Source organism: Pelodiscus sinensis, chromosome 1, assembly GCF_049634645.1.
Source record: "Pelodiscus sinensis isolate JC-2024 chromosome 1, ASM4963464v1, whole genome shotgun sequence".
Lineage (NCBI taxonomy): Eukaryota > Metazoa > Chordata > Testudines > Trionychidae > Pelodiscus > Pelodiscus sinensis.
Genome location: NC_134711.1, coordinates 71079627 through 71101791, shown reverse-complemented (window position 1 = coordinate 71101791; position 22165 = coordinate 71079627). Strand labels below are relative to the sequence as shown.

The window sequence follows — 22165 nt, the reverse complement described above, 5'->3', positions numbered from 1 at the left end:
TATGAACTAATTAGATTAAGCCCTACATATATAATACACAAGTGACAATTTTAACATAATGCAACTGATTGGCCTATGGAAAGTTTAGTGTGAACAACCTCACTTATTTTATAGTCTAAAAAAGATTTACTTTCCTATGCTTTTAGGAAAACATCTTCTATTTAGTTATAACATTTGGTGACATGAACTCATTAACATTCAAACTTGTGGAAAATTAGTAATTTGCTTGACTTACAAAGTAGTGAAAAAGATAAGTCAATCTGCACAGAAAAGAGATTTTCTGCTTTGAAAGCACTCGTTAATTAACATTTTAAATTGTTGGGGCTTAAAATGGATATGTTCTTTGAGAAATCATACACCAGTGTAGTAACCTTTATGTATACTCAATTCATAAAGTTATATACTACATGAAACAAATTATCTTGAAAGATGTTACTAATTAATAAGAAACAATGGCCTCTATCATTTAAAAAAATACTGCTGCATTAAGTTCTTTCCTATTTTTTTCTTACCCAGAGAACGTGTTTAGAAACTTTTATAGAAAGACTTTTTATTTGATGGGATATCATCTAAAACAATTCTAAACTTACATTGAATCTGTAGTTGAAAGTAGCTGAAAGATTAAATGTGTTTCCTGTTCCTCCTTCAGAACACAAGCAGGTGCATCTTATTAAAGTTTTAACAGCAAGATATATTGATAAAGTGTATGATTTAAACACAATATATCAGATTCAGAAAGGCTAAATGTCAAGTCGACATCATCAGTCAATTAAGAGGAGTGGCACACCTCACTATCCTATCAGCTGAGTAAACGGCTATGATAGATTCAGGATAAAACTCAAGAACTAACCCTTGTTTCAGTAAAGAACACAGCAATGAGTATTTGGTAGCAATGGTTCCCATTATTGTATTCTAATGCCAATTTAATCTTACAATAAAATAGCAGAAATAAAGTGACCTATTTTTCGGCAGAAAAATAAAAGATTTGTATAAGAGAAGGGATCATTTGATTACATAGTTTTTAAAGATTAGACTACCTTCTTTCCCTTTCACAGATCACGTTACTCTTGCAATGACAAGCCAGATTTTCTAATAATGTCAGTCTTGCCACTGGGTGCCCAAAATGTGGACTCATGCTAACATCTGTAATTTCAGAAGGTGAAGAAAGCTGCTTGGAGGAGGATGTTCTAGATGCAATTTTAACAAATAGAGAGGAACTGGTTGAAAATCAGAAAGTGGAAGGTAGCTTGGGTGAAAGACATCATGATATGACAGAATAGAACCTGGGACCTCTGGAATATGAGGGTATGTCTATACTAGCTCGTTAGTTTGAGCTAGGTAGGCAAATGAGGGCAAGCGGAGTTGCAAATGAAGCCCCGGATTTAAATATCCTGGGCTTCATTTGCATGTTCCCGCGGCTACACGTGGCATGGAGTAGGTAGTTCGAATTAGAGAGCCTCAAATAAGGAGTAACAGTAGTTCGAATTAGGATCACTATATTTAAGGATGCCTCTGCAGGTATGGGAAATTGCTGCTCCCTTTGGCTGCAAATTGCTGTTCCTGGCCAATGGGAGCTGCAGGAAGCAGTGCAGACTGGAACACTGCCTCCTGCAGCTCCCACTGGCTGGAAGCAGCAATTCACAGCCACCAAGGAGTTGTGATCACCTGTTCCTGCAGATGCACAGGTAAATATAGCAACAGCTTACCTTGAGGAACTGGATCTGGCCCAGAGGCCAGTATTTGCCCACCTCTGGCATAGAGTACACTTATAAAGTTTCTAGATCATACCAAGCTGGACAGGGTTTCAAGGGCTTTGAAGGATAGGATTATCATTCAAAATTATCTGGACAAACTGGAGATATGATCAGAGGTAAAAAGAATGAAATTCAACAGGAACAAATATGAAGCACTCCGCTTAGAAAGGAACAATCAGTTGCACACATACAAAATGGGAAATGACTACCTAGAAAGCAAAAGGGATCCAGGCGTCATAGTGGATCACCAGCTAAATATTAGCCAACAGTGTTGCAAAAAAAGAAAACATTCTGAGATGTATTAGCAGGAGTGTTATAAGAAGATGATGAGAAGTCATTATTTTGCTCTACTCTGCACTGATTAGGGATGTTAAAAAGTGTTTTGGTTTTGGTTTGGTTTGGCTTGGGGTGTTTTTGCAAATGTATAACTGCGGAAATTTTCAGCGGTTACATGTTTACACACAGGCAGGGAGGCAGCCCCATGGGAGCTGGTGTTCACAGGGAGCCGCCTTTTAAGCCAGCTCCCCATGAGCACTGGCTCCCATGGAGCTGCCTGGCCCTTCTACCCCAAACTGCTGCCTCTGATACAAAAGCAGCAGTGTGAGGGGCAGGCGGGAGCCAGTGCTTGTGGGGAGCCTCCCTCCCCCACACACCAACGCTGCTGCAGTATCAGGCTCAGGCTCATCAGTTAACCATTTACACATATACACTATCAAATCCCTACTGCTGATTATACGCCTCAACTGGAGGAACGATATGAAGAAACTGGAAAAAGTACAGAGAAGAGCAACAAAAATGATTAAAGGACTAGAAAATATGGCCTAAAATGGAAGGTTGAAGGATTGGATTTATTATGTTTAGAAAAGAGAAGACTGAGAGGAGACATAACAGCTTTCAAGAATCTAAGAGTTTGTTGCAAGAAGGAGGGAGAAAAATTATTCTTCTTAACATCTGATCATGGAACAAGAAGCAATGGGCTAAAATTGCAGAAAGGGAGGCTTAGGTTAGGTATTAGGAAAAACTTCCTAACAGTTAGGGTGTAGGAATAATTTGTCTAGGGAACATAAGTGACTGATCTTTGCAAGGAGAGGAGGTACAGGGAGGGTTGCCTAGAGGAACAGGGAGGGGGCATGACAGGCACCCTAATTACCAATTAAAAAGTTGGCAGGGACACAGAAGGTCAGTTTTCCCTCCCAAGTGGTACCATAAATTACCTATGATAGGAAGGCTAGTCTCCATCATTGGAGACTTTTAAGAGGAGATTAGACAAACACCTATTAAGGATGGTCCATATAGTGCATGGTCCTGCCATGAGTGCAGGAGACTAGACCTGATAACTTCTCAAGGTTTCTTCCAGTTCTGTTATGCTATGAGTCTGTTCATGTGCAAATCAGATGTGCAAGTGTTCACCTAATGTATTTGAAAATCTGGTTCAAATTGGCTGAATTAATTATCTGTCAAATTAATGTGCACATGTTAACGGGATGACTTTTTTTCTTTGCAGAAAATGGAAAATGACATTTTGGAAGGCTATTGCAATATAATAAATAAGTACAATAGAACCTAAGAATTATGAACATCAGAGAGAGAGGAACTGATTAGAAGTACAGGCAGTCCCCGGGTTACGTACAAGATAGGGACTATAGGTTTGTTCTTCAGTTGAATTTGTACGTAACTCGGAACTGGCTCCAGATTCAGCCGCTGCTGCTGAAACTGACCAGGGGCTGACTACAGGAAGCCCGAGGCAGAGTTGCTCTGCCCCCAGCTTCCTGGAATCAGCCACTGATCAGTTTCAACAGCGGCTGAATCTGGAGCCCGGGACAGAACAGCTGGGGCGCTGCCGGGTAGGTCCCCCCAGGACCAACCCGGCAGCACCCCAGCTGCTCTACCCCAGGCGTCCACAACAAAAGCCTGGTCTGCTGGGGGAGGGGGCGCACTAGCTGCGCCCTCCCCCCCCCCCCAGCAGACCAGGGAGACCTGGAGCAAAGCCGCGGAGGCGGCAGTGTCTCGCGCCTCCAAGGCTTTGCTCCGGGTGTCCCTGGTCTGCTGGGGGGGTCCCCAGCAGACCAGGGAGACCCGGAGCAAAGCCACAGAGGGGGCGGGGCCGCCTCCAAGGCTTTGCTCGGGGTGTCCCTGGTCTGCTGGGGACCACCCCAGCAGACCAGGAACACCCGGAGCAGCTTTTCTCACCCCGGAGGACGCGTAACTCGGGGACTGCGTGTACACAATCAGGAAGCAGGACAGACCAAAAAAGAGAAAAAAGAAAGAAAATATAGTACAGTACCGATGTTAAATGTAAGTTGCTAATAAAATTAAGAGGACATTAAAAAGAAGATTTGATCAGGTGAGGAAACTGTTTCTGCGCTTTTTTCATTTAAATTCAAATGGTTAAGAAAAGTGTTTTTCTTTGGCATAGTAAAGTTAAAAAACTGTATTAAGTCAATATTCAGTTGCAAACTTTTGGAAGTAATACTATAATGTTTCATTCACAGTTACAAACATATCAGATTTACAAACAAACAATCTCATTCCCAATGTCTAAAGTTCTAATGTTACTAGTTTCCGTTCTCTTTCCCCCTGGAATTGTTATTTGACATTATTATTTCAGATATGCTGTTGAATAAGCATAATGTTACTCTTTAGGAAACTATCTTGTCAGAGGATAGTGTAGATGAGTGGACAACATGCAAACTGACGAAGCTGGGGGTTCTACCCCTGGTTCTGCTACTGAATGGCTGTATAACCTTGGGCAAACTACTTGGCTGTGTCTACATTGGCACCCCTTTCCGGAAAAGGGATGCTAATGAGACCAGTCGGAATTGCAAATGCCGCGAGGGATATTTAAATCCTCCGCGGCATTTGCAATTCCAACTGGTCTCATTAGCATCCCTTTTCTGGAAAGGGGTGCCAATGTAGACACAGCCCTTGAGTTTTCTGCTCCTGTTTCCCCTTCCACCTTTTATCTGTCTGATCTATTTGGACTGCAGGCTGCCAGGCAGAGAAACAGTCTCTTATCATGTGTTTGTACAGTGCCCAGTACAAAGAGGCCTCAACCTGAGCTAGGATTTCTGAGCACTGCTGTAATACAAATAATAGTAGTAATGCTGTAAGGCTACATCTAGACTACAGGCCTCTTTCAAAAGAGAGCATCTAGACAGCAACCAGTATTTTCGAAAAAGAGAGCCACTTTTTCGAAAGAGAGCACCCAGGCAGTCTGGATGTTCTCTTTCAAAAAAGCACTGTTTTCGTTCAATAATACCTTTTTTCGAAAGAGCACTTTTGAAAAAAGGTGTTATTCCTCGTAAAAAGAGTTTTTCCGTGCTCAAAAAAACCTGCCGCATTCTTTCAATTTAATTTTGAAAGAACGCGGTAGCAGTCTAGACACAGGTGAAGTTCTTTCAAAAAAAGGCCACTTATTTCCAAAAGACCTTGTTGTCTAGACACACCCTAGGTGACTAAACAATGGGTAGAATAATTTTGAGAAGGTGACAGCATTGTTTTAACTTAGGAACAAGCAAATATAACATCAAAAATGGCCTCTTTCTGCATATAAACCTATTACAGTTGCACAAGTAAGTTCTCGTTGCGCACACAAATATAATTTTGTGTGTATAAATGAATGAATGTGCAGAATCAGAGGCAGGGTCCTAACTGGCTAAGTATATGGACCACCATGTTCACACTCTCCCAAGTAATATGCCAGTTACACTTATATACATTATATGCAATGTTTATTATAAATATCATAGAGAAGGTATATGCTTTAATATTCAGTTGGAGTATATATAGCACATTTACTCCAGAGCTCCAGCCAAATAAACTGGATTTACTGAATAGGAAGTTAAACAGCTTAAAGAAATCCCCAGGACAAATATTTAAAGCAGCAACCTCTCATCCTTTCAGTAGAAACTATCAGGGAAACTATCCAATATAAAATCATCAGCATCATTATAGAACAAATCAGTCTCTTCATTGCCTCTAAACATTTTATATACACAGTTGAACAAATAGTTATGTTATCTATTCTAACAATCATTATACAGTGCCTGGCTTGTAGTAAAAAATCCTTCTGTAGGGGTGGTAAAATCCATCAGCACTACAGTGCAATCCAAGGACCGTGAACAAATTAGCTATTGTGAACCAAGCATATCCTAATTTTAAAAAAAGCCAAACACACAGAGTTTAAAAGGCTTCTAGGTAGGCCTACCATTGCACCTGTCTCCAATATAACAAGGCTAGTACTGATATCACAAAACTACATAGGCAGCATTTTCATCACTTGAGTCATCTTGTTCACTGCATGAAAGGACTACAGGCAATGTGCCACATGCCTTGATTATATGACTGCCAACTTCCTTCTTGAACTTTAGAATGCCATATGCTTCCAGTGATTCATTTAAAAAATGAATATGAAGAAGAATGCTGGGTAAAACTGGAATGGACAACGTGAGGGATCAGCAAGACAATCACAATCCCAAAGGTTGAGAGGCTAGTGAAGATTAGGCTATGTATCTATCTGGCTGGATGATTTATAGATTAAGACACGTCATTAATTTTCCAACTCTCGCACGCCAAGATGGTTTTACAAACAAGATAACATCTAGTTAAGAGATGGCTCGATACATATCAGGAGTTTACTTGTGAGTGGCTTTTGTTTGTTTTGGCTTTTGGAAGAAGAGGGTTGTATATCATCATTTTGAATCACACTTTGCAAACAGACACAAAATCTTCAGGCCATACTCCCCAAAATGCAAGTTCACACTGTTATTATTTTGATTACTTTATTTTATTTCACACAGGAATTGGTATTTTGTAATGTTTCTATGGAATGTTATTTTGAATAATAATGAATGAGAAGCTGTGCTTTTTATTAGAGAGTTAGAAGTAATAAACATATTCTTTTGTAGACTATTACTGGAATTCCAAAAACAGATTCTCACTTCTAAACACTACCACCAGCACCAACCAGACATAAGAAATAATTAGTGAGTTCTTAGTAACAGGAGCATTAATTTAGAAATGTCAATAATGCTATTTTTACATAAAATAGGAAAGTTAAGTAAATATTTGCTATTAGGAACATTAATATGTAGTTGCCAACCCATCATTATAAAGGTATTTGTAGCTTTTTTGTTAAATCAGCACACTCGCATTTAAGTAGGCACATTCACTCAGGGTCTAACACAGATCCCATTGAAGTCAATGGAAAGACTTCCACTGATTTGGGCATTGTGGATCAGGCCCCTGGAAACTATACCAAACGCATTTTATAAATGAACATACAAATGAATATGCGATAATAAAACAAAACAAACAAACAAACAAAAAGATGTATCTAGCTGCACAGCAGTTTCCATGTTAATTACTCTTACAGGAAAACAAGCACAGGATATGATTACACTGCAATTAGATGTCTGTGCAAGCTATTTCAGGCTTGGACTCTGGGGACTCAGGCTAAAAGGCTGTTTAATTGAGGTGTAGACATTAATGCTAGGCTACAGCTTAAGCTTTGGGACCCTCCCATCACACAGAGTCCTAAAGCCAGGACTCCACCCCAAATCTAAACATCTACACCATAATTAAATAACCCTTTAGCCCAAGCCCAACAGATGTCTAACTGCAGACATACCCTGTGAGAGCAACATAGCTGTCATTTAAAATTCACATTTTATTGGTCTTTGAGTCACAGAGGGAAAAGTGCAAAGCAATTACCTATCTAGGTAGCAAGAACAACTTCTCGCTAGGAGTAAGTAATGGTTAGTCACTCTTTTAAACTGTACCTGTCTCTGTTATAACCTGCTGTATAAGCTGACAACTCACTCAGCATAGTTGAGTACAGAAAATAAAGACAGCCTTTGCTCTGAAGAGCTTAAATCTAAAAGATACAGATGGAAGAGCACAACTGGGAACTCCAGTTGTGGAGATGGTTTGATGCAAGTGGTGTCTACACATCCCTTTCATTTGTTTTCCTTCCTCATGGCAGGGCAGAGAAGGGTCCAATCTTTTATTTGTCCTGGGAGCACCTATCTATGTATGCTTTGGCGACTGTACAAAAATATCATCACCATCATATTCAAAAGAGTGTCAGCACTAAAAGCCATTTACAGGACAGTTCTTTATAGATTTCCCTTACATCTCTGTTTCACTCTCTTTATTAATAGTTCTTTCAATATATAACCCACTGATACTGAAAAAATGTGGGGGCTCCCTTTGCAAGTCCAATTCTCTATTGCTTTAATTAAAATAATCCTTTTTATACAGAAATATGCCTAGAGAAAAATGTTTAAAATGTGAGAATAATTTTCCTACCTTCACTAAATAAGCTTGGCAGTCACTGACGAAATCATATTCCAACCCATCAAAAGAGTAATAATGTCGATCCCCGTAAACTGTACACACAGCAGGACAAGGATAACTAGTGCATGTGAATATCCCGCGCCGGCAAACACTGTGAGGAAAAAGTAATATAGTCCATAATGTCTCCGAAAAAAAGGCTATTTTCTTTTCAAAGCCTCCTTTCTTTTCAAATAAGTTTTTTTTATTAAACTCTTTATTTTGACTTGTGAAAAAAAATCAAGGGAAAAGCTTGCATACCCATGGTACCACAGAACTGTGCTGCATGCTGCCCTGGGAATGTGAGCTTGTCAATGCTGCAAAAGTGGCAAAAGGGTGGCCTTAAACCCACATAATTGATAAAGAGGTGCAGAAAAAGAACAAGAAAATCCTACCGATTCCATGGCACATGAAAGTATTCCCACTGCCTCCTCGGGGCTGGATAGAAAATTCCAGCACCCCTAAACAGTGCCTAAACAAGAGTCTTACAATACTAAAACTTTCTGTTCTTGATTCATTCTGATATATTCATTAGAGAGAATCTACATTTGTTCAATACAGATTGCACCTCCCTAAACCAGGATTCTGTCTTCCAGCAACATCCGTGATCCAGCTGGACCAGGGATGTTGCTGAACAAGAGAGCCCTGGGACAGGAGGGCCCAGCAGCTGAAAGCTCGGGACAAGGCAAAGCTGGTGGTAGCAGAATCGGGCATCAGCTGCCCGGCGGCAGTAGTGGGGCCAAGGTAGCGGGGCAGAAGCAGCCCGGCAACTCAGCTGGCGCCGGGGCAGCCCAGGCAGCTGAGGTTGTGCTGCAGCAACCCAATGGGGGCTACCTGCCGGCCTGGCAGTGGGGACAGCAGCGGCTGCCTGGTCAGCCCCGTTTGGGGCTGTGGCAACAGACCTGGGAGTGCAGCCACCCAGCTGGGGTCGGGGCAGCTCGTGAGTGCTGGCCTGGCAGTGGGGACAGAGCTGTGACAGCACTGCGGGGGAAGCCTCTCTGGGGCCATGGCTGCGGTTCCAAGGCTGCGGCAACCCAACTGGGCTGTGGCAGGTTGGCAACCTGATAGGGGTCACGTACTGGCTGGCAGCGGGGCCAGGGTTGCATGCTGCAGTGCTGGCTGCTGTGCTGGCTGGAGAAGCAGCTATGACAGTGGGGCCAGAGCAGCTGTATTGCCCAGGTAGCAGCGAGGCCGGTGGCAGGGGATCTTCCCTGGTTCAGCAAATTCCCTCATCTGGGACCACTCAGGTCCTGAGGGGTCTGGACTAGGGAAGTCCAACCTGTATCAGGAGCACCCCTATTACTATCAATGGGATTTCCTTGTGCCAAACAAGCCCCAAATTTGCTTACATTTGGAGGACCACATTTTGCTGTTGGTTATATGAAGTGACTTAAATGGTGTTGCCTTCATGTAAATGACCGTAAAATTTCCAGAGCCTCAGTTATGCATGTTTAATTAATTTTATGATCTCATACATTTTGCTAGTAACATTTTCACAGTGTCACTAATTTGTATGTGCAAGCTGGCTACAAAGGAAGTGCAGACAGGCACCCCTCCCAATTATATTTTTTCCACATATGAGGCCAGGCTGAAGACATGTGAAAGGAATCCAGGTTCTATCTTCCCAATTTTAAAATAATTTGAATGCTGTTTAGCTATTGCTTTCTTCCTTTCCTTTCCTTTCCTTTCCTTTCCTTTCCTTTCCTTTCCTTTCCTTTCCTTTCCTTTCCTTTCCTTTCCTTTCCTTTCCTTTGTGAGCTGTTTATATCATGGCTTTGGCTAATGGGTAGATTATCATATTCTCACTCATACTAAGTAGTAGTTTACCCTGCATATAGCCCCAAGCCTTATTGGAGGATAGCATGTAAGTTGTATCCTGAGCTACCAAATGACCAGCTTCCTCACCCATAATTTTACATTCAACTTTTCTCTTGTATTCTTCTTCAGTTTCTCTTTCTTGATATTTCTTTTCCCGTACCATGATGTTTTTTAATGTAGTTAAAAAAATTGCAATATTAAGTATAAAAGTTCACTTTATTGTTAGGCAGTAATGTTTTGGAAATATGTAAAACATAATAGTAGTTTCTTACCAGGTATAGCAAGGTGTAGATATCACTTCTCCAGACAAATATTCCCAATCTTTCCAGGTACATGGACAACTATCAGGAACATAACATTTCCCTTTATGCTCTGCCATCCTTAAAAATAGAAGATAAAACACAATTTGGCCTGTATTTATTTTCTCAATATGAGATAATTTCATGATATTATTGTTTAAAGTGAAAATCCAACTATTCAAGCTTAAGCTAACCACCTAAAGCACAGGTTTTCAGCTGTGGTCAATAGAACATTGCTGGTTGCTGGAGAAGCTACTGGTGACCATGGTCCAGAGAACTGCTTAGTCACATTGCACTGCCTTCTTACCTCCAGCTGCTCAGCTACATTATACTACATGCTTTCCTGATATTATGCTCTAGGGAAGCAATTGTTGTAGCTGCCGTTGTGACTGAGTGGGGAAGTGGTCTATGTAAATGCAAACAGACGCCATCCATATTACAAATAAGTTTGAAGATCCTTCCCTTAAAAGCTAAAGCAAAGTTCACAGTAATGTTTTCTGTATCATCATCAGCATTAAGGATGAGTATGTATTTTTTTTCCAATGACTTAATAAGACGCAACAAGTATTGAGGTACCCAACTCAGGACTGTGATTTGCCCTTTTATCCCCTGACTCCAATAAGAGGGAATCTTACTTGTACTTAACTCTCTGACACCACCAGACTGTTAGTCACTCAACCATTCTCCTTTGGGCTTTTCCAGTCCTTACTTTGCCTTACATGTTAAAAGGTGCACCCCAGTCACCCAGTCCTTTTGAAACAATCTCCTGTGATATCGAACCCGACACTTGATACCACAGCCGCCCAGTCCATAGGACAGTTCAGAACGGCCATCCTAGACCCCATGCTTTGGGGTCCTCCACAGCAGCTACCTTAACCATCGTATGGACAGACCCCTGGATGGCCAGCAATTACCTGGAGGGTAAGAGGCATAAGGATCTTGCGCAAAAAGGGGGTTTTGCGCAAAACGGAAATGTCCACACTGCTTCTTTTTGCACAAAAACCCCTCACGCAAAAAGAGATTGGAAGAGATTATGCAAATGAAGCGCGAGAAAATGCTAATCAGCAATTCATTTGCATTGCCTTTTCTGGAAAACCCCGTAGTGCAGACATAGCCTGAGGTAGTACTACATTTTATTCAGACCATCCCTGACATATGTTTGGAGATTTTTATAAACAGGCTAGACAATGATGGAAATTCCACAATCTCCCTTGGTAATTTGTTCTAGTGCATAACTACTGTTGCAGTTAGGAAATTTTTCCTAATGTTCTTGCTGCAATTTAAGTCCATTACATCTACTCCTGTTGTAAGATGTTAAGGAGAACAATTTATCACCCTCTTCTTTTTAACAACCTTTTAAATATCTGAAGACTGTTCTTAAATCTCTTCTCAGTCTTTTCTTCTCCAGACTAAACAAACTCAATTTCTTCGATCTTCCCTGATAGTCAAGTTTTCCAGACCTTAAATCAATTTTGTGATTTTCTTCTAGACTTTCTCCAACGTGTCCACAACTTTCCCAAAGTGTGGTACTCAGAAATGGACACAATAATCCAGCTGAGGTCTTAGCAGTGGCTCGTAGAGTGGAAGATTTACTTCCTACTTACAACCCTCCTGCTAATACAGTCCATAAGATGTGCACTTCTGTTGCAACAGCATTACATTGTTGACTCCTATATAATTTGTAATCCACTATAACTTCCTGCCTTCTGCAGCCCCAGGCCACTCAAAGTGACTGGCTGCACCATGTACCTCTCTGTGCCATCCACCCCAAGCACAATCTCTCAGCACCCATTGGCCGGAAACAGCCAATGAAAACTGAGAGATTGTTCTGGGAGCAGGGGCAGTGCATGAAGCAGAGAGGCACATGGAAGAGCCAGCTACTTGGAGCAGCTTGGGGCTTCTCCCTCCCTGAGGGTCCCCATGTGGCTGGCTGTGGGCCAAATTCAAAGGATTAGCAGTCTAGATCTTGCCCGCCCATGGCCCATGGTCATTGTCTCCCAAAGGGAAGAACCACAGGTTCCAAGCCCACTAGGCTACACACAGTTGATGCACATGATCCTGTAGCCTAAGACCCGATCCAAGATTGGGAAAACTGTAGGATTCTGCGCAGAGGAGGTAAGACACGAAGCCTAAATCCTATGGAGGGTGCACTCACAAAGACAAGAGAAATGGTTAGTGAACAGCTGGCCTGGTAACTATGACAATCAATACCTTATATCTCAGAAAAAAAGGCAGCATGATAGATTCAAATGTTTGCAAGCAAATCAGAAGATGGACATTTATGAATTGTACTGTCTGAAGAAAAGAGAAGACAGTTTGCAGGGGGTCCTCGTGAAGGAAAAAGTATTCCTGTCCCCCTGGCTCTACAAAACACTCTGGCTTACACTTACCCTGGGGGGCAGATACAGCCACTTGCACAGGGTGGTGATGGCACACATGTGAAGTTCATGGCAAGGTTTGCACAGGAAATCTCACAGTTCACACCAGCTGCTGGTAAGCCAGGCACCGGATATCTGCAGTCATAGTAGATTTTTCCTTCAGGGCATGTGTGAACTTCAAATGTAAAATGCAAATTGAATGAGATCAGCAGCTCTTTTGCACTGAAGGTTTCTAATTATTTTAGTTCACAATTTACTTTTTAAAGGATTTTAATTAATAAAATATACCATATAAACTAAGTGCATTTTGTGTGTATTCAACTGAGTTAAAAGTGCAAAACTTTCATTTTTGTTAATATTTTATGTAATTATAGCATTAAAAATATCTACTAACTGTGGTCCAAAATTGCAAACTGAAGTGCCTAAAGTGAGGCAGCTAAATCAAGGCATGACCCACAGCCTATTACAGTCAATTACTAATCACTTCAGTGTGCTTTGGATCAGCCCTCAGTGAACTGGCTTGATTTTCAAAGGTGTTGAGCACTCACAAATTCCATCAGAAATCCAGCTCAAATTTCACCTGCTGTGCACTGCTGAAAATCAGATTTCTTCTTTTAGGTGCTTTAATATGGAATTTGCACCCAGGTTTGAAAATTTTTGCATATATCTTATGAGAGGGGTGCTTTCAAAAATTCTTAAGTGATTTAGGAATACAAGTTACACTGAAAGTTGGTGTGCTTTATGCCAAAAAAAGTGATATTTAGCATCTGATGAAATGTATATGAATATAAAAAAGCAAATGAATAAATATAGCAAATATTTTTTCCTGTTAAACTGTAAAATAAGACAAGAATGTAAATTACCTGCCGTTGTAGCAGTTTCAGTGCATTTCATTGTTCCATTCAAACACTGGCTGGTATAAAGAAATAAATCATCTTTATTCCAGGAAAAAATAAATCACACAACTGCTGTGTATATAAGAAAATAACAATTATACAACATTCTAAAAACAGTACTTAATTTTATCATTTAAATCAAGAGGGAGATGATCATTAAACTCTAGAAATCTCAAATCTGTTCCATATTCTGTGTGTAACTTACTTATATTGATGCAGGAACTGGGTGCCTGAGGGTACTGGCGATGTGATATAGGCCTAGATTAATCAATGTGCACAGCATACACTCGCACAGGCCTCCATTTCAGGGAAACAAGAGGAGACAACTGTGTGTGCGGGGGGGGGGGGGGGGGGAGAAGGGCGGTGGAAGACAGTGGTACTAATCCACACAACAGTGCAACACCACTCACTCAAATTTGGCCCAGCCATCCTCCTGTCATGAGTGAACCAAACCTCAGCAGCACTATGGCCTAATATGCTGAATCACACACCACTCATTGACATTTGGTATGGCCACCTTAGTGTCATAACAGAGGATCATGAAGCGGGTGGAACTGTGCAGCCAGGATCAAGAAAAGCTATTCTATCCCAGGATGGGAGTGGAGGTCTGAGCCAGAGGAAGGAAGGGGAACTTTGAGTGGCTAGGAAAATACCAGGGGGATGGGTGGGGTTAGGTTGTTGGCTGGGTGTGGGGTGTGTGGGGACTGTTGTGGCAAGTATGGGACAATGGGGCATGGTGAGGCTGGGGTGAGTGGGAATAGTGCAGAGGTGGTGGGATGAGTTGTTTCTCTGAGTTTAAGAGCTCTTTTTATAATTAATTAAATCCAGTTTCTCTCAAGATTTCCTTTTCCAACATACAAAATAAATGTGGAGCTAATAGGAGCAAATAGGCCCTAATTCTGAATTTAAAAACCACACAGGAACAGGGGGCTGCATATGCAATTCTTCTAGCAGAATCAGGGCCTGAGTAGTCAAAGATTAAACTCTTAATCCCAAAACCTACCAGGAGCCTGACTGTGTGGGCAGGATTTCTCCAGGCTGGAAGGCTCTGCCTTTGTAATAACAACGACAGCCTGATCTGTGAAAACAAAGCTTCTGCTTATTGGTATAAAAACCTATATGAAATAGGATATAAGGACATTTCATGCTTAAAATCCTAACAAAGAAAGATAAACATGCAGGTTAATTCTTTAATTGATCTGCTTATTTCTATTTATAGTTCAAGTTTAATGGAAGGTGAGACTTAAAGAGTGAAATCCTGGACCTGCTGAATCAAGTGGATTTTGCTATTGACTTCAATTTATCTAGGATTCCCCTCATTCCCCGCAATGATCTTCAAATTACGTGTTTGCTTTTTCTGTGTATTGTAGCTGTAACCCACACACCTGCTGGGTATAGTGTTCCACCTAGTGGCACAGAGACCACTTACAGAGAGGAGTCTGCTCTACAGCCTAGCTGATAGGCAGCTGGCTTTTAGCTCATGTGGTAGAGGCTCATGTGCTAAGCTCCCAAGTTCCCAGGGTCAATTCTGCCCGCGTTATACAATCTCACAGAAAGCAGCTTTTCTTCCATGCTACAGGAGTAGCAAGTATGTCAGATGGAGCCTAATTTACAGAATGGTATTCCAAAAATGATAGGAACATAGGAATTGCCATACTGAATTTGAATTGGTGTAGTGTCCTGTCAGACAATGGCCAAAACCCAGAGGCTGTGTCTAGACTGGCAAGTTTTTCCACAAAATCATCTGCTTTTGCAGAAAAACTTGCCAGCTGTCTACACTGCCCACTTGAATTTCCACAAAAGCACTGAAGATCTCATGTAAGATCGTCAGTGCTTTTGCGGAAATACTATGCTGCTCCCGTTCGGGCAAAAGTCTTTTTCCAAAAAACTTTTGCGCAAAAGGGCCAGTGTAGACAGCAGAGATTTGTTTTCCATAAAAAAGCCCCGATCGCGAAAATGGCGATCGGGGCTTTTTTGCGGAAAAGGGCGTCTAGATTGGCCATGGACGCTTTTCCCCAAAAAGTGCTTTTGCGGAAAAGCGTCCTGCCAATCTAGACGCGCTTTTCCAAAAATGCTTTTAACGGAAAACTTTTCCGTTGAAAGCATTTCCGGAAAATCATGCCGGTGTAGACATAGCCAGACACTTTAGAAGACCATACAGTATAAGAAACCTGCAGAAGGCAGTTTTGAAATAATCAGCTTCCCACCTTGATTTTACTATGGTCTAAAAACGTGAAAAATGAGGTTTGATAGCCTTTCCAGAATTTTTATTGTTACTAATTTTAACATCATTTTAACATCTAAAAATCCTACTGCTTACATAGCTGCAGGCTCTGCAGTATAATGATTAAATAATGCAATGAAGCCTCTCCAGGAGGGGCCTGGCAAGGGCTGCCAGCCTCACTCCCAAAGGAGGTTTCACTGCCGCAGCGAAACCACCACACATAAAACAGGGCCAATTCCTGGGGAGGCTTTGCTGTGGGCTCTGCAGCCAGCTCCCCGGGAGCAAGGTGAGCAGCCTCTGCAGGCTCCCCTCTAAGGGAACCAGCATGTAACCAGCAGCTGGGGGGCCGGGTCAGCCTGTCACAGACAGGGACTGCTCTGGCCCTCAAATGTGCATTACTTCGCATTTACTGACACTGAATCAGTAAATCACTTGTCTTGTTGGCCATCAGTCACCAATTACACTATCCTCAGCCAATAAATGGTACAGTAATCATGGCAGAGAAAGGGGAGCACAAAATGGGACACAAGAAAGAGTTCTATTTTAAAGGCTTGCTGCAAAGTTCCAGAAAGGATATATTGAGAAAAATGTAATATGACTTACATTGGCACACAAAAGTTGATTGATTCTTCAAAGTATTTCCCATCAGGACAATTGCATCCTTCCGCACAGTCGTCATTACAGATATGCGGGGAAGAAAGGGAAGAACAGGAGTGCTTGCAAAAAGAAGAGCACTGATGATATAGCATACCACTTCGGCAAACGAGACCTAGGGAGGAAACAACATTGTCTTATGAGGTTGCAATATATACACGGAGATACATTCATGATAGTGTGAAATAACACTGTCCCAAATTACCACAGGTAAGCTGGATTTAGTCATGTGATTCTCAGCCAGACCTCAGCCCAACTCTGATTTCTAGTGTGTTAGAAATTTCTTGTTTTCACCATTTTGAAGCTTTACATGATTCAGTTCAGGATGACTTTTTGTTAAGAAAAACCCTTGAAGAAGTGTGTGTGTTCCAAAGTATATTCAATGTATTTGCAGTAACTCAAATTTCCAGGGGAGATAAACCTGATTCAGCAGGTAGGGGTATTAGCCAAGGATTTGGAAGACCTGGTTTCACATCTCTGCACTATCTTCCATATTACACTCTGACATCTTTCCCCTCCTCCCAAGAAGTGACACCCTCAGCTGTGCAACTGCATGTACTCTGTAGTGTTTGAGTTCAAACATCCAAAAGCATGATTCTGGTTTCTGATGCAAAGCAAAGATTAGTTTTAGTTCAAAGAATGTCTGATCATTCCCTATTTCTAAAACTATTCTTCTTTTGAAAATGTTACTCACCACAGTATGAAACCTGAGATCTGAAATCAATAGCAATTCCATGCTTGCCACAGATATAGGCATAGTGTGCAAGTGCATTACACAAACAGCTGCTTCCACATTTACAGGCATCAAAACGGCACAGCTGGTAGTATAATCCTGGACTGATGTACGGATGACACGGAGCAAAAAGTTCTTGACTGATGATATCACAGTGGGAAGCATAGCCAACTAAGAGAAGGAAACATTTTTTTTTGGCAGTACCCATGATAATATATCAATCAAAAATAAATAGTAAAGGGTATATCAACAACATATCAATTCATACAATTGTACAATAAAAGCTTCTTTATAAAGTAGTTCCACAAAATACTGTTATTTGTAACAGACGTAAATATTTCAGCAATGAACTTTGCTTCAATAAAAATATGTAACTAAATGAAAATCCATATTTAGGTGAAAGAAACATATAAATGGAAACAGAATATATTTCAAGAGCATACGGAAAGTCATTGGGGGCTTTCAGTGGCCAAACTTTTCTTGGCATGCAGGCTGGACACTTGTTATAAATTGGAGCTTTAGAACACAATCGTCCCAAGACTACAGGCAGTCCCAGCAGACCAGGGAGATGCTGAGCAAAGCCGCAGAGAACCCGGGCTAGTGCGCCCCCCAGCAGACCAGGCTTTTCTCGGGACGCCTGTGGTAGAGCAGCTGGGGCGCTGCCGGTTGGTCCCGCAGCGCCGCTCTCAGCGCTACTGGACCAACCCGGCAGCACCCCAGCTGCTCTGCCCCAGGCATTCTGATTCAGCCGCTGCTGGTCAGTTTCAGCAGTGGCTGAATCAGGACGCCTGGGGCAGAGCAGCTTGGGTGCTGCTAGGTTGGTCCAGTAGTGCCGAGGAGCGGCGCTACTGGAGCAACCCAGCAGCACCCAAGCTGCTCTGCCCCAGGCGTCCCCAAGTCAGCCGCTGCTGAAACTGGCCAGCGGCTGACTACAGGAAGCCTGAGGCAGAGTTGCTCTGCCCCGGGCTTCCTGGAATCAGCCACTGATCAGTTTCAGCAGCAGCTGATTTGGGGATGCCAGGGGTAGAGCAGCTGGGGTGCTGCCAGGTTGGTCCCCGCAGCGCCGCACCTCGGCGCTGCGGGGACCAGCCCGGCAGCACCCCAGCTGCTCTGTCCCAGGCGTCCAGATTCAGCCACTGTTGAAACTGATCAGCGGCTGATTCCAGGAAGCCCGGGCAGAGCAACTCTGCCTCAGGCTTCCTGTAGTCAGCCGCTGGTCAGTTTCAGCAGCAGCTGAATCTGGACGCCAGTTCCTACTTACATACAGATTCAACTTAAGAGCAAACCTACAGTCCCTATCTTGTACGTAACCCGGGGACTGCCTGTACTGCTCTCTCTATATGTCACATAGTGCTTCCTGGAGTTACTTAACTTTTTGCTGGCCTGCCCACTGAAATTCTTATATGGCACAAAAAAACTCCATTATTTATGCTTTGATGCTGAGCCCATCTCATGCTTTTGTTCATTTTATCTCATAGCTCAGAGAGAAGCAGGTTACATGGTGGACTAGTTGCCACAGAGAAGACCACAGATGACCATTTCTACTGCATGGTTGAGACCTACACGAAAGGAATGCTAAAGGGCCACATGTGGCTTATTGCTGTACTTGGACCTCTTCTACAGTACTTTGATCCTTGGATTCCTAAGGTAGGGTGAGCGTGCTTGTCCTTCAAACTCAAATATAAAGGCTGAGAGCAGCTCTAATTCAGATCTTTGCTTTCTCTTGCCACCAACCACACCTCTACTTGAGCACTCCCACCTCTTAAGCCCTCCTGTAATCTCTCCTAGAATTGCCAAGACGTTTCAGCTTGCTGATAAGCATTCTGTTTTCCAGCTACCATCTCTCCAACCAGTCACATCAACACCACTGTCCTTCTGTGTGCTGTATGAGATGGCATTCATCACCAGCCACTACTGCTGCCCTGCATCATCCACTCATCCTGCTTCCAAAGAGTTAAAGATTATTCTGCACTCAGTCCTGTAGTCTTTACTCAGGGTTCAATTTAATTGGCTTCAGTGGGGGTAAATCCTGATTAAGCACTTGAATATTACACACAAAAACATTAAAAATACTACTTGGAGATAAGGCACAATCACTATAAGCTACATGCATATGAGGAGACCTAACAGCCTTTGAATCTGCAAAACATGCTTATATAGTCTTAAAAGGTAACATAAGCACATCTAAAAATAAGTAATTACCTTTGCATGTGCCAAAGGTTATTTCAGTTTGTATATTAAGGACATTAAACACATCAAAGGAAAGGCGTTGTAAAACAAAAAAAAATCCAAAATCATTGTGTATCTAGAAATGAAGTAAAACTGACACCCAAAGAAAATCTGTAGGTAAAAATGAAACTCAGGCAGCATAGAGAAAACAAAATCTGAACTAGTAATTGGTTAAGATAAATCTACAGCAAAATTTGAAAGTCAAACGGTACCATTTTGTTGATTAATGTTGCAAGGATCAACCACGGGAACGTTGACAGGCACAAAACAAGCTGAGGAAACCTTCCATGCATTGGCATGAAGCTGTGGGGTTCCTTCAATCATCCCTGCTGGAGAACTGAAGACAGAAGGAAAGATAAAGCAAAAAAGATCAGAATCTCCAGGTAGAAGGGCTTCTCGCACAGACTAATATTACTAATGTCTTTGCATTTGTTCAGATCTCCCTTACTTATCCATTGCTTCTACAGTGCATTCTTTGCCATCACTGCACTTTGTTTTAGAATCTTTGTAAAGGAATGAAATGAACAGAATTCTCATGAAACATTATCCTTTACAACTGGCAAATACAGTACCACCTCTGAAGGGGTAAAGTCTGTCCAGTGGGCCTGGTATAGGTACAGAAACATTTTGGAAAGTTAAGTATATTTAATCAAGGCCTATCTAGCATTTCTTGAATTATTACAAACACATGATTAGAAATTTGGTGTTATAAATTCTGTATAACATTCTTAAATAGATCCAATAATTTCAGTGAATCTGTTGTTGACATATGTTCTTGTTCCCCCTAAGCGTGATTTTTAAAAGTGCCTCAGTGACTTAGGACCACCAATTCCCAAATGAACTTTGTGGTTCTAAGTCATTTGGAGACATCTACAAAATTAGATCCTTCGCTGTCATCTTGCCATAGAATTCAAGATGGTGATGCTGCAAATGGCCAGAGAGATACACACTGAGAGTCACTTCAGATTCAACACACATTTCTGCTTTCAGTTAAGTGCCAGACTTATGTAACTTGGATAGTTACTGAGAAATTGGAAATCTGTATAGATTCTAGAAACAGCAGTATTCATAAATTCTAGAAATGGAGTGTCTTGTGTTTTGACACAAGAAAGAAGAGCAGAGCCTTCATAATACATTTTTAAAGAAATAATTAAGCTAAGAAAACAAATATGAGAGATGAATCCTCTTCCAGGTTTCCAGTCTCCATTAGTCACCCCCAGCAAATAATAACAACTCTTACTTAGTGCTTTTCATCAGATCTCAAAGTGTATTACAAAAGGAGGCCCGTAGCCTTATCCCCACTTTACAAATGGTGAAACTGAGGCACAGAGAGGAGAATGTCACCTCATAGGCCTGTGGCAGAGCTGAGAATGGGACCAAAGTCTTTTGAGCCCTGATCCATCCACTGGGCCACACTGGGCCCAGTGTATAGATTTTACATAGAAAAATCTGTCCTTTTTCACAACATATTCAAAGGCACTAGCTTTTATATTTAAAAGTTTCTCTCTTCAGCTCACAAGCTGCTGGAGCAGTCGCATGGTCCATCAACTCTTGCCTGTGATAAGCAACTTAACCCCAGGGCCCAAGCCCCCCATAAGTAACAGACACAAGCTACTGTTGTGAATGTGCACATAAACTCAAGCTACTTCCCCAGAGAAAATTAATCAGAATGAGTCCTGCTGTCTCTAATGACCACATGGGTTCAAAAGTCAAACAACCTCAAATTCACCATTTAAAACACTCTTCAAAAATTTTTTAGCTTTCAAATAATTATAATAAAAGTCAGGTTCAGTTTCAGCTAATATTTTACTGATGCAGAAATTTCTGACCTCACTTCTACCCCACGTGACTACATTCAGGCTGTGTCTACATTGGCACGATTTTACACAAAAACATGCTGCCTGTCTACACTGGCCGCGAGTTCTTGCGCAAGAACACTGACATTCTAATGTGTAAAATCAGTGCTTCTTGCGCAAGAATTATGATGCTCCCGCTCAGGAATAAGCCCTCTTGCGCAACTGTTCTTGCCCAACAGGCCAGTGTAGACAGGCAACATGGATTTCTTGCGCAAGAAAGCCTGATGGTTAAAATGACCATCGGAGCTTTCTTGCACAAGAGAGCGTCTACACTGGCATGGATGCTCTTGTGCAAAAGCACATCTCTTGCACAAAGGCAAATGCCAGTGTAGATGCTCTCTTGTGCAAATACTTTAACGCACGAACTCTTGCGTTAAAGAGTATTTGTGCAAGATAATGCCAATGTAGACGTAGCCTCATAGTAGAGTTAGATAAGCCATGAGTGAGAGCAGAAGTTGGCCACTGCTAAAACCCACATGCTCTGTGAAGCATCATGAAATCTGACAAATAGCCAGATCACAATGATTTTTAATGTTGTATTCAGTAAGTTAAACAAATCTACTTTCAACAAAGAATTGGGATAAAGTTTGAAGGATTTCCAAGATGGCGTAGAAGTAGGACTGAAAGGAAGACAAAAGGTGTCCTTTGTGATTAAGGAATTCTTCTATTTAAAAGTTATGAGAATCCTAATAAAATTTGAGGGGAAAAAAATCAAGCAATAATGAAGGGAGAATGGTAGCAATATTGGATACTATCCTTTTTCCTGGCTTTAATGTCCTATGCTGATGGTTTGCATGCAAAGGAACTACCAGGAAATACCAGGAATAACATGGTTCAATTCACAGATGACATGTTAATCTTCCTTAAAAAGAAGGGAGGAGTACAGTGATTTACAGGATAGTTTCTTGCCATATCATAGTCAAAAGATAAATCAGAATGGCCACAGGCTATTTTCCTTTGTTAAAAAATCATATTCAGTGTATAAATCAAA

The 22165-nt window shown here is 41.7% G+C and overlaps 1 protein-coding gene across 1 annotated transcript in view; it reads right to left on the bottom strand.

Moving 5' to 3' along the window:
- The window catches only part of OTOGL (otogelin like), a 148965-nt gene that overhangs the window by 83930 nt on the left and 42870 nt on the right, over window positions 1-22165 (bottom strand). Inside the window, exons 18-25 of the mRNA XM_075932401.1 lie at window positions 19531-19655; window positions 17051-17260; window positions 16306-16471; window positions 14482-14556; window positions 13446-13495; window positions 12595-12757; window positions 10178-10285; window positions 8064-8202 (exon numbers count right to left, since the gene is read on the bottom strand). Coding sequence (XP_075788516.1) covers window positions 8064-8202; window positions 10178-10285; window positions 12595-12757; window positions 13446-13495; window positions 14482-14556; window positions 16306-16471; window positions 17051-17260; window positions 19531-19655 — 1036 coding nt within the window. The remainder of the gene's footprint in view (window positions 1-8063; window positions 8203-10177; window positions 10286-12594; window positions 12758-13445; window positions 13496-14481; window positions 14557-16305; window positions 16472-17050; window positions 17261-19530; window positions 19656-22165) is intronic.